Source organism: Lissotriton vulgaris, chromosome 10, assembly GCF_964263255.1.
Source record: "Lissotriton vulgaris chromosome 10, aLisVul1.2, whole genome shotgun sequence".
In the NCBI taxonomy this organism is placed as follows: Eukaryota; Metazoa; Chordata; class Amphibia; order Caudata; family Salamandridae; genus Lissotriton; species Lissotriton vulgaris.
The window spans coordinates 91,368,861-91,381,650 of NC_141698.1; the positions used below are offsets into that span (position 1 = coordinate 91,368,861).

The following is a 12,790-nucleotide window of genomic DNA, read 5'->3' on the forward strand; positions in this document are numbered from 1 at the left end:
CCTCTACAGCGCCCGTCTGCGGCCCTCTCTGACCCGTTCGCGATACCCCCACGCCCCTGCGGACTTCTATCACATAATTTGGCAATGCCCCGTCCTTGCATCATTCTGAGCGAAAGTAGAACTGGAACTTACACAGACCCTGGTGTGGACGGTTCTCCATGACCCTCTGCGCTGGATCCTGGGTGTGTTTGGTGGCCTCGATGGCTCTCTGGCAGATGAGCGCTTCCTTGGAACAGCAGTGGCGGTGGCGAAGCGTGATAAAGCAACACTTTGGTCTCAGGCCAAGCATCCTGCTATACGGAAATGGAGACTCAGTGGATAGGTGGGACTCAAGAGGAGCCCCTGATTGAGGCCCGGGGCTGCCCAGAGCTTTTTGGCAAGATTTGGGGTAAATGGTTCAATCTTGTGCCCTAAGGGGTGTGCATGTTTTCTGTAAGAACTCCAGGTCCCTATCGTCCCTCTTACAGCTGTATCCTATCCACATAATGTGCTGGTTTTTGCTACCAATGTATTTTGTGATTTGTTCTTTTAAAATCAAAAAACTTGATTATCAACAAAAAAATGTGAGTCTAGTATGAATAAATCAAGGGTGGATGAGATCGGAAGAAGAGCAGGGTCTCTGTACGCGGCACTCCTCTAAAGGCGACAATGCAGATCCTTTTTCGACAATACAAATTCAATGGGATGGTGTCGAAATAGTTCAGAATTTTGGTGAAATCAATCCGGCTTGCAGAATAATGTATACAGTATTTAGGGATTCCGACGGTCTTGCTAATTCCCTTTTTCTATAATGTAGTATACACTAGCTAGAATCATTTCACATGGGTTGAGTTATAATTGTCAGCACAGTCTGAATCAGATAGGTACTGGGAACTTATACCATTAAGTGTGTTCGTCCCTCTATGATCTTTAAGTGCGTTTGCTTACTAGTTAGTCAACTGATCAGTGCTAACCTAACGCTGACACCTAAGACTGCCCTTACTGCCTTACCAGCATTGCTCATGGCTTTTTGGCCTAGAGAAGATCATGCATTGTTTCTTGGCACTTTGGCAGCCAGGAGAGTGATGGCAAGAGAATAGAAGGATACAAATCCCCCAGGTGCAGGAGAGTGGAATATTGTAGTTAGGACTATTAAGAGGCGGGAAAGATGCTACTATGGTAGAATAGGCTTAAGTGGGTAAACGGATACCATCTGGGACTTCATTCCTTTCCGATATAGCTGAGGATTGAAAAAGAACATAAGCCGAGTACTGACCACTTTGTTGTATCATGAAGACTGTTGGTCATCACATGATACCAGAAGTCCGGTTACAAATACTGCATGCATATGCTTCGTAAAAATCCATGAATGCCTATAAGCAATTTAAAATGTGGGTATGTAATTGCCAAAGAGACACTGAATGCAGTTCTGAAGATTACCTAACAGCAGAGATCACTGTTGTAAGGAAACTGGTCTTTAGTTGTGTGGCCTTCACACGTAATAGGTCCACATTCACCTCTTCACTAGGAACCAAACACCTTATTGTAGCACTTGAGTCTGTTATGGTAGCAAAGCAGAGAAGTCCGAGGCCTACTCGCTGACACTCGCGCAATAATAACACTCAATAAATGATTGCCTATTCTGTGCTTCTTCTTTAGAAAAGGAAAAGTACATTACATGCACACTTCTTAGTACTATGTAGTAATTTACAAACATACATAAGGCTGGTGGAAATGCCAATGGCAACATTACATTTGACCCCTAACTCCTTCGGTGCTCATGAGTCACAGTGGAGCTGTGCTCATGACGAGCTGGGCTCGTCATAAAGGCTACCCTCCGCCCAAGCGCGATAGGGCGAATTAATCAGTGGGTGGAGTCCTGATGAGCCCAGCTCGTCATGAGCACACCTCTACTGTGACTCATGACGAGCTGGGCTTGTCACGAGCACTGCGGCGCCATGCTCACCCCACCCCCGCACCGTGCGGGAATTACACCCGCAGCGAAGGTGTTGGAGTCATGACCAATACAGCACATAACCATATGGGGTTTTCACTTTTTATCAGGTCAATGTTAACACCAAAATCGCATGTCGGAATAGATAATTTCATCACTGACTATAGTAAGCATAATCCATCTGTGTTCATTATAAATTATAAAGCATTGCAACCATGTGCACACATTCTAATTAACAAAGCATTGCAGCCTTTTAGGAATAAACATTACTGTAACAACAACACCTTTAAAAGAGCATTGTCAATAATACTTTTAAATAAAGCCTTGGACAAACATGAACCATGGCTCTTGTCTTTTTTAAACAACCGTAGGCCACATAACCTGCAGCCATAGAACCAGTCCTAGAGGATGCTCCACTGCTTGCTCTAAAGCTCCATCCTTGGAAGTACTTGAAAATTACAAGTAATGCCTAGGGTCGTCATAATTTCTTTGACCCTCTTAATCTAGGGCCAGTACATTCTTCTCCATTTGTTGGGGGCAGGTGGAGAGCCCTCCCCCTGCTACCACTTTTGAGCGGCATTTCTTGCGCTGCTGTGGCGGTCGCAGGCAGAGGAGCTCTTCTCCTCTGCCTGCGGGCAGGGACTAACCATGTGTTGGCTGCTTTACTCCCCTACGACACGGTCACGGAGAGTGGGGGACAGGCGCTCCCCCTTCTCCAACTTGTGTCAGAGCTCAGAGATGGGGCCCAGGGTCCCTCCTTCTCCACTGGGGGAGGGGGCACAATAGTACTCCCCCAGTTGCCAGTTGCCACGGTGACCCGTGGCAACTGGCAACTCTGGCCCCTGTACTTACTGGACAAGTGGGGATGGGGGGGGGGGGGGGGGGGCGTTCGCGCAACGGCGCTCCTATGGTTTTCATATGGTGGTGGTGGGGGGCACAGGGATGGACTCCTGGCCCCCAGCATATAAAGCCCGGCCCAGGGGATGGGATTCCTGAGACTTCCGTGCTCGGATAAGGGGCCCCTCGCACACCCCCTCCCAGGATTCTTAATTTAAAAGGTTTCTTGTGTCGGCCCAAGCCCTTGAAAGATGAATCATAAGATGTACAGATATCTTCTATCTACTTGAAGATTTGGTTTGCCACACATTTCTCTCTATTTTGATATGTTGATGCACTTTGTAGACCAAAGGGAAGCCTCACTGCGTTCTAAGGCAGATTTTCACCTGTGTGTATAATAAACTGTCAGCGGAGACAAGACGGTAAACCACACTGACTTTCCCTATGAGTGTCTAAAGCCAACCCAGATCAGAATCTAACCTTTCAGAGTCCCCTCTACGCCAAGTTACATGTCCGCAGTTACCGGTGCACGCACAACGGTAGTCTCACACGTGCTGCCCTCCCACTTGTGCACACACGTGTGCACACATATTCACGTGTTACCATCCAAGTGCCTGCATCACAACGGCCTTATCTTAAAAGGTAGAAACTGACGGTAAACACCCTCCCATCTGTTTACCGTCAGTGAGTCACCACTCACAGTAAAAAGGACAAGAAACAGTTGATTAAAAAGCAAAAACTCCAGGTGGATCACATGGGCTGAGCCCATTTCTTTACAACTGTGTAAGTGAATCCAGATACAAGTACTTAATTAAATTATATATGTTTTATTTTTGGCATTGTATTTTTTTATTTTTACATTTTGAATAGAAGTTTTTCTCCATTATACCATTTCAGTCCTTACCTTGTAGAGTAGGCTTCTGCACTTCTATACTTTAATGTTCATGTTCATATGTTTCCATAAGTATTTGTTTACTTGTTAATTGGTAACTACGTTGGTATGACAATTTAATATTTATTCATTTTTGGGGTATAATTGTCAATGTATTTGTATGTTACTTGTGAATTGGTAACTACGTTGGTATGACAATGTAATATTTATTTATTTTTGGGGTACAATTGTCAATGTATTTGTATGTCCTGCACTCAATGACTTAATAAGAAAACAATCAAATTTGGAAAACTGAAAAAACTCCTTCAAGCAGACTCCCACAAGGTCCAGGGAATACCATCTAGACTCTAGAGATTCACGGCTACGGAGAGTTCATTTGTTACAGTAGTTGCAGGCAATTGAGTTTGTATGAAAATATCCGAAGAATAAAAACATTTATTTCAGGATACTTCCTGGGATGAAAACAAGGGTTGTCAGATGTTTATAGCCTCATCTCAGACCTAGGAACAGCATATATGTGGGTAAAGAAAAAATTGTTGAGAATGCCTATACTGGATCTGATTTTCTCATAACTTCAACAGTAAGATATTACTGTGTGTCCCACAGCTACATGGTTTATATTTCAACATCCCTGATGCACAGAGCCACAGGGAACGTCTAAAACTTATGGTGCACAAAAAGCGCTTCCCAATTCAAAATCCTACCTTTCAGCCTCACACCAAGCTCTACTACTCTCTTGCAAGTGCCTGTCCGCAGGGGCATCCCGCCATAAGCAAAACACATTTTTATCTACCTTTTTATGGAAGACTAGTTTCTCGAGGCCAAGTATATGACCAATGGTTTGGGTGTTCCGAGATAGGGGTCAAAGCTATGAAACATTCTTGGCTGATGCATCATCACTATTCATATTCAAAAGCAGAAGTTTCACATGCAACCAGGAAAACCAACAATGGTGTATCATTCAGGTGTATCATTCAAAAGGGCTGTGATTCTTCATTTGGAAGAAGTGTCATTCATCAAGCCTTATTCAAAATGTCTGTTATGAGTTCTTGGCCTTTTGTGTCTTCATAGTTTTGAATCTGAAACTCTGCATAACAGGGCAGGGAAAATCAGAAGCAGAAAAACAAATTGACTCTCCTGATGACTGCTTTGCTATCTTTCCTTGGAGGGGAGTTATATTCACTTACAATTCAATATTTATGTTGGTAACTTCTAAATATTGGTGGTATGAGTTTAAAAGGAGGCTGCTTGTTACATATACATGCTTAGGCTAATGGCTAAATGGCTAGAATAGTTATTTTTGGTCAGTAGAAACGGACAACTCTGTCCTGATGCCAACAAAGCGGTACAAAAGGAGGTGGCGAACGGCCAACAAAGAGCAAAGTACCACTGCGCTGTGTGAACAAACTGAAAAGCATGAGGTCAGGCACTCTTGAGTGCACAGTAAGATGGTGGTAGCTCATCACCAAGATGTAGTACCTCATAGCTTACCACCTTCCAGGACTACAGAATTAGCACAATTACATTCTAAGCAGAATCATCACAAAATCGCAAATGGTCCATTCTGCTCTGACATTCTTAGTTGAGTCTTTCATCAGTGGAGAGAACCTCAGATAGATCTTATAGTAACTGCAACAAGAAAGCAAAATGTCACGATTTTGCATTTAGGTACCACTATGCAGACACCAAAGGGTAATGCTCTTTTGATGAGCTTGAAAAAAACATTACTTTGCACTTTTTCACATATCTCACCCAAACTCAAATGTGATCATTAAGCTGGAAGTTAGAGCTGAAAGAGTTCAAGATGAGAAAGATGTAGCTTGCCTCAGGGTGGCCTTGGAAATGGTGGTTTACAGAACTGCTTCCTTTATTGACATAAAGAAAAAGAAGATTACTATGTAGACACTATTTATTACCCAAGGTAGAGGACGGAATTCTGCACCACAACTGAGTTTCTGATTTTAGCCTGCTAGCCCTTCAATAGCTTCAGTACAGTCTAGTAAACCTGACAGAAGCCTTTTTAAATAGTTAAAAGAAGCCTACAAGACTTCTGTCAAGTCTTCATATGTATTCAAGTGAAAGAGATTTTGGAACTGGGACATGGAGATGTGCATCGGCCTAATGACATCTCCTCCGCCTCTCTGCTCTCTTGCATTGGGGTTTACTGCAAGATGGGATGGACACTATTAATGAGTATCATTTAAAAGTGAAAAAAAGTTACTAATAATCCTAGTTCTCCCTCAACAGTTTTCACTCCATCAATGTACAATCTGCATGCCTACCCGGGATATTAGGGTTGGACTTGGGTAGGCATGTAAGATCTAATGCCTTATTCAAGCATGAAATGCCACTCATCTCGTAAAGCAGTGCCCTCTGCAGTTGCAGAATCAATCCTGAGCAGGAAAGGAACTGTGTAGGTTTTTCTCTCTCAAAGGCTGTAGTTCCTATCTGTCCATTTTCCTTCCTTCCTTCTATTTTAGAGCTAAACATTAGGCCAGGGTTCAGATTACTGCCTCTTTGTTTTGTAATCAAATATTTAATTGCTATCATTTAAAGAGTAATATGCCTTTGATTCAACATATAAGGTGATTTTCTCTTTTTAAAATTTTCTGGAATCCTGCACGTTGGTAGAGCTATCAAAGTTTTAGGAGTTTACGAATGTTTCAGTAATCGAGACCTAGGGTTAAGAGTAAGTAATTGTTCTTCCTTCTCTGGTGGTATTTGATGATTCTTGAGAAGAAGTTGGAGTAACCCTTGCTATGAATGAATTTGCAAGCAAAAATATTGTCCTAAAATTGATGCTACAAGCTATTTGTACCCTATGAAGATATTTCAAAACAGGAGTAATGTGCTCTTGGAGACTTATGTTAAGGAGGAGTATAGCGTCTTTGTTTGGATTGCAAAGCAGACTTCAAGGTACTACACCAAATTAACTGGGCCTTGGGTGTTAACCCAAGATTGTCACAAGTATGTTGAAGGCACAGGATTGGGAAGGAGGGCTTCTGAAGGAAGGAAATGTTATTTTTCACCGTTTGTTACAAAGTTGCTCTACTTCACCCAATTAGGGATCATTTTGGAGACTGGTGATAACACAAATGTATTTTCTTGCACATATAACTATTAAATGTGCCATTCTTCAAATCTTTGAAATTCAAAATTGAACGTCCTGGTGCTCTCAGCCGTTGTGGCCAAGTAGGTTAGGAGAAACAAGGTGTTAGAGTGGAGCACTTTTGACTTCCTTGTTAGTTATGGGGGGAAATGTGCCTATCTAACCTATCGGCACCAATAGAAAATAGAGCACAGATGCTAGCTGTGAAAAATAGAGCCTGCCACTGTACACCAGTCTTCCAGTCGTATCTGTGTGTAAGGAGAATCTGGTTGCCCACTTTGTTGAACAGTGCTGGTAAATAAAGTAGAATAAGAGTGTCCAGCTGTTAGAAATTGAGTTGTTGGTTGACTCGGATGTGAGCCCTGTTCAAGCAGCAAGCACAATCCTCGTCAGGGTGAGGCACAAGCCAACCCTAAACTAACCTATGCTCCACTCTCTGGTAGCTTGGCACAGAGCAGTCCTGCTTATCTTAGAGACAATGTGTAACATATTTGCAGAACACTTCAAAGAGTACTAAAGTGTTACAATACCACTCAAAAAGGATCCCACACCAAGTTATAAAAATAGAACTTCCTCTAATAAATAAAACAAGACCAAAAAGACAAATATGCAATCAGTAGAACCTGAGATATGCAGTTTTAAAGATTGTAACGAGAATAGCACCAAAAAGCACAAAGCACCAACTGTAGATATCTAGATGCATTGGACCAGGACAAAGTCACAAGTTCAGGCTGACTAAGATGGAGCGTGGGCTGGCTACATAGACCCACTTAGGTCAGCTGAACAGAACACCTTAAATCCTGGTTTGTGGAGCGTTGGGAAGATCCGCGCTGAAGAAGCATCGTGCAGCAGAAGTGATGCGTCGGTTCCAAAAGATGCCAGATGCTGTCAAGAATCTTGTTGACGAGGCTTGCAATGTAAAGTCCGGCATTGGCCAATGTGCCAGTTTCAAAGAGCTGCAGGGCTCTGATGAGGAGCTCAGCATTGTAGTCGAGGCTGCCGTCAAAATGCAAGGGCCTAAGCTGAGGGTGTGTCGTACAGCAGTGGTTCCGATGGGCTGCAATGCGATATGAGTCTTTGCGATGAGTGCAGTCCATGCAGCATTCTGTTCTGCTTGGGTTTGCGCTGCACAGTAGAGGAAATTCATCGGTTTCGCAGGACCCACAGAGGCTGGCAAAGCACCTTAAGCCAACTTCCAGGACTGGGATGGCACCACTTGGCAGGGTAAGCTCATAGATGACAGAGACAGGTGCCAAGTTGTTGAAAGCCACATGTCCCTGAGGCTTCAGATCAAGAGGCCAGCCAACTAGCCCCTGGAATCACTCTGGGTTCAAGAGATGCAGGTCCAGTTTTTCCCATCCCGGCAAAAGGGCAGTAGCTCAGCACAGCAGAGCAGCAGTCCTTCAGAGCAGCAATCCAGCACAGTGGCAGTCCTTCAGCAGCACAGCAGTCCTCCTTACCAGAAGTGTATCTACAGGTCCAGAAGTGTCCTGAGGAGTTGATGTCTGAGGTCTAGTCATTATTCACTGTTGTGCCTTTGAAGTGGAGAGAAGCATCTAGAGGCATGCCTTTGATGTTCACAGATGCCCTGCCTTCTTTGCCCTGGCTCCAGACTAACTACAGGGGGTATGCAGACCTTTTATATGGAGAGAGGACCCAGTTTATTCAAGTGTAAATGGGACTGGGTCCAGCTCCTCCGTCCCATCCTCCAGGGATGGCCCACCCAGTCAGACCTAAGCTCCCCGTTGTGTGTGGCTGTATATGAAGGAATACACAAAGCCTAATTATCAATTACACCCAGTCAGGCACCAAATGGCTAAGGCAGGAAAATGCCAACTTTCTAAAAATGGCCATCACCATAAATTAGGATTTTTAGTTACAAACCCAGAGACACCAAACATGAACTGGTTACCTATTCTCATTTGGAAATTACACTTATAAAATATAATAAGGCAACTCCAATATTATCCTGTGGGCAAGATAGGCTTTGCATTCGTGAAAAAACGAATTTAAGAGTTTTTCTCTACCAGGACATGCAAAACTTAAACATGCCTGTCCTACTTTTTAAAATATATTGCTCTTGTTAAATACATTGCACTCTGCCCTTTGACCCTAGGAGTGACTTATATGTATTAAAAAGGCAGGTTTGGGCCTGGCAAAAGGTTTACTTTGCCGGGTCAAAATGGCAGTTTAAAACTGCACACACACGCTTCAATGGCCGGCCTAAGACTTGTTTGAAGTGCTAATTAAGTGGATGGCACAATTAGTGTTGCTGGCCCACTAGTTGCATTTAATTTACAGGCCCTGGATACATGTAGAGCCACTTTACTAGAGACTTAGAATTAAATTAAATATCCCAATTGGGTTTAAGCCACTCTAACACGTTTTAAGGAGGGAGCACAAGCCCTCTGAACACTTTACCACTGTTAACCAGTGCTAGAGTCCTGTGGCCAGCAAAACGAAGTCCGCCAAAACAGGAAGTCTGAAGGCAAAACGGGGAAAACCATGCCAAGGATGCCAGGTCTAACACCGGCTAACTGGCATCAAACGTCTTCAATTCTGTGCATGAGTCGGAACCCTAGTTGAATAGATGATCTCAAACTAACGTTGGAGTTCCCAACTCGCAGCTCCTACATAGGTTTGCTGATGCAAAGAAGCTCACGGAATAGACACAAGCTTTCTGGGTTCTCGGTGCACATAGATTGTTTTGTAAGTAGTAGTGGGATGACTGAATTGGAAATAGGGGGCCTCAAGACAGAGAATCCAGTGGAAGGAGGTATCTGGCCACCAGTTTGCTTCTTAAAGGTTTTGGATCCTTCTGATTTTATCATTCAATGGTGTTTCAGATCCGCAGAGTAGACTGCTGCTGTGCCATGAAGTAGGCTTCTGAAAAGGCTCGCTGACCTCCGCATGGGAAATATGGGCTCTGATCAGAGGTCTTGGTCATAATTGAGATACCATTGATGAAAGATGGTTATCAGGGCACCGTAAAATATCACTTCCTTCCAAAAATCTAAGAATGCGTGATTCAACCTGGTTGCAGTTGAAACTGAAAGAGAGGTCACAAATGTTGGTGCACAATTTGTGACCACTATTTGCTGCCTGGTTTTTAGGACATTGGCCCTTCTATATCGTGTATTGTCTGATTGAAAAGATTGAATATCTAGCATGCTTTCTTAATCAAATTAAAAAAGCATAAATCTAAATCATATATTTATAATAAAAAAATTCTTATTCTATAAGAGAATATAAAACAAGAGGGTTGGTCAAAAAAAGGTAAATACCTGATTAGTGAGTTTGAAAAACAAAATGCCAACGGATATGGCTGTAGAGGTGAATAGACAACATTAACAAGAGAATCTGGTGTGGAAACCTTCAACGTTTTTGCTTCAAATGTATTTAAATTGCTTCAATGATGAAATACAGATTTTTCGAGTGAAGCCAACCCACTTCAGTCATGTATCCAGACATTGTTATGTAGCCTGAATGTAGATTTTCAGAACCTTGCAGTTCCTTTTTCTTGAAATAAGAAGTGATCTAGAAAGGGAGTATTATTGGAATTTTAATGTTTACAAGCCAAGGTCATATGTGGAAAACAGCCTTTTTCCATTATTGCTGACTAAGAATTTTCTTTAAAAAACCCCAGTAATGCATCTTCACCGGTTTTATAGTTCCACAATATTAGCTTACATTCAGATCAGCATAGCCCCACATCCATTGTGCAATTATGTTGTAGTCCTTGAGCTCATACTATTTCTCTGTGGATCTGATTTGTAAATCAGTGAATGTTTTCTTTTTTTGTTATAGATCCATTTGATGTTGATTCAGGAAAAGAATTTTCAAATCCCAACAGGTCAGTAGATTTTAGAGGATAAGTGACTTTTCACTCTGTGACTCTCCCCAAACTATGCTGTTGGGGTACAAACCTGGAATTCTTTATTTCTCAATGTATTGGATTTATTTTGAGTTAAACCTAAATTTCTCAATTTCTTCTCCAGAATGATGCCAGTGACAGGGAATGATACTGATGAAAGTGAGGACACCGATGATGATGATGATGAGGACGATGATGATGAGGAGGAGGAGGAGGAGGTGGAAGATGGTGGTGAGGAGGATGTTAATGAAAAAGAAAAAGACAAGGAAGAAGAAAATGACACTGTTGGTGAAAAGCAAGCACTTTCTAAAAACCCTGCAAAAAAGAGTGAGGGCAGCTCCGATGAGGACAGTGAGAGTTTGGGTGCCGCAGCCCCAACCAAAGAGCCGGATATCTGGAGAGGGATCAAAAAGAGATTGAGAGACTGAAGATCTGTCTGCTGCCATGTCCGACGGGCCAATATTTGAACCTAAGGACCTGATTTTAATTATGGAGGCTGGCCTACTGCCCATCAGCAGAGGTAATTAGGTTTACCATCCTGGTTGGACTCCTCCCATCACCATAATGTTAGATCTCCGCTGGTCCTGTGCCTTCTTCTGAAGCCACTGAAGGTTTGCGGAGCAATTTCTATGTTTCAAGCAGCCGCACAGTAAATTCTCCTATTTTTCAAAAACAACCTCCCAACCCAATAACTTGTTTTTGAAAAACAAATACTAATGACCCTGACATGGAGTTTTCTCCCAGGGCGTGAGTGCCAATTTTTTTTTCTGTTTGGTGGCTGTCCCAAACTAGAAAAATAGGGTGGACGGTCTCGCATACCTACACTGACAACCTCAAGTCTGTCAGATCATCCGTGTAGGGGTGCTGCCAGTAGAGTCAGCGTTGGTACCACTATTGGAAACATGACTGTCCAAGTGACTCAAAATAGTGCACAGACTGCAGGTTTGGCAGAGAGGATACTCCTCCCCGTTAGTGGCGGAGTACCCTGTCCGCCAAAAGCTAAGTCTGGCCCTATGTTATGCAATGAAACCTCTATAGGGCTGTAAATGACTTTGTAAACATTTAAATAAAAAAATCTTGTTTTCATAAAATAGTATGCTTACATTTCTTATAATCAAATTTGCTGTAGGTGGGCAGAATCTTCAGTGAAGACAAGTCAGAAAATGCTTTGGTAGGAGGTAAGTTTCTATTCTCTGACAGGCACTTAGTTACAACCACAACATGCTAGCTTCTATCGGGGTTTCTATCTTCCATTCATCATCCCCATCCTCACAGCATCCACACTCAACATTCTACTGCATGTCCACTCAGCCCATGTATACACAGGCATATCCTGTTACTACACAAAGATTCTGTTACAGATCTTGGAATTGTAGTTGTTTGTCAATTTACAAATGAGCCATTCTACTTTACAGGAATTCCTTTACCTGTTTTGTATCATGAATAACAAAACATCTACTTTTCCGTAATATTTTGCTTGTGCTTTGACAATCCAGGTTGTGTTAGTAAGCTGCTGCTGAGCCCCAATTAAGGACATGAAATCACACTGAATTGCTGATTATCTTCCAGTACAAATAACAAACGCAAGTCAAGCAATCTATTCTGCATTCACTGCAGTTAATGCTTGAGAAGGAATGCAGCACTTGAGGATAATTGTCCTGCATTTTTAGCCTATAATGGGCACATAATGAGATGAATACGAGCAGAAAATTAGCTATGTGAATTCCATTACGGTGCCAAACCTTAAAAATAGTACATTTGTTTAATAGTTTGACACTACTTAGCCGATGCATTCATAGTTCAGTAGCAGGTAATGAGGTTGAGATGAAGTATCATCTTTTTAGGTCTCGCCTACAGACAGCTTTAGCCAACTGGTGAGACCTTATGTGACTGCATGTAACAAGCACGCACAGAGACACAGACTAACATACATGGATGCAAACATACTGAGGGTTTTACAGGGCTGTCAGTCATTGACTACTGTGGATCATTTGGAATTACCCATTGGCTAACCGGGTTATGCATCTGTCTTCCTATCACCCCATGTCATAACACGTATGTGAACTTCTGAAAAAAGTAGTTCATGTCCTCAGTATGCCACGTTCACACCCGCTCCAGAAATATGAGATCCACCCCGCCTGACTC

The 12,790-nt window shown here is 42.7% G+C and overlaps 1 protein-coding gene across 7 annotated transcripts in view; it reads left to right on the forward strand.

The window, feature by feature from the left end:
- The window catches only part of TSR3 (TSR3 ribosome maturation factor), a 97,607-nt gene extending 85,871 nt beyond the window's left edge, over positions 1 to 11,736 (forward strand). For all 7 annotated transcript variants that reach the window (XM_086940575.1, XM_086940577.1, XM_086940576.1 and 4 more), the window contains 2 exons: positions 10,579 to 10,624; positions 10,770 to 11,736. In XM_086940575.1, the coding sequence (XP_086796701.1) occupies positions 10,579 to 10,624; positions 10,770 to 11,073 (350 nt within the window). In that variant the 3' untranslated portion in view covers positions 11,074 to 11,736. The remainder of the gene's footprint in view (positions 1 to 10,578; positions 10,625 to 10,769) is intronic.
- Positions 11,737 to 12,790: the final 1,054 nt, after the last annotated feature.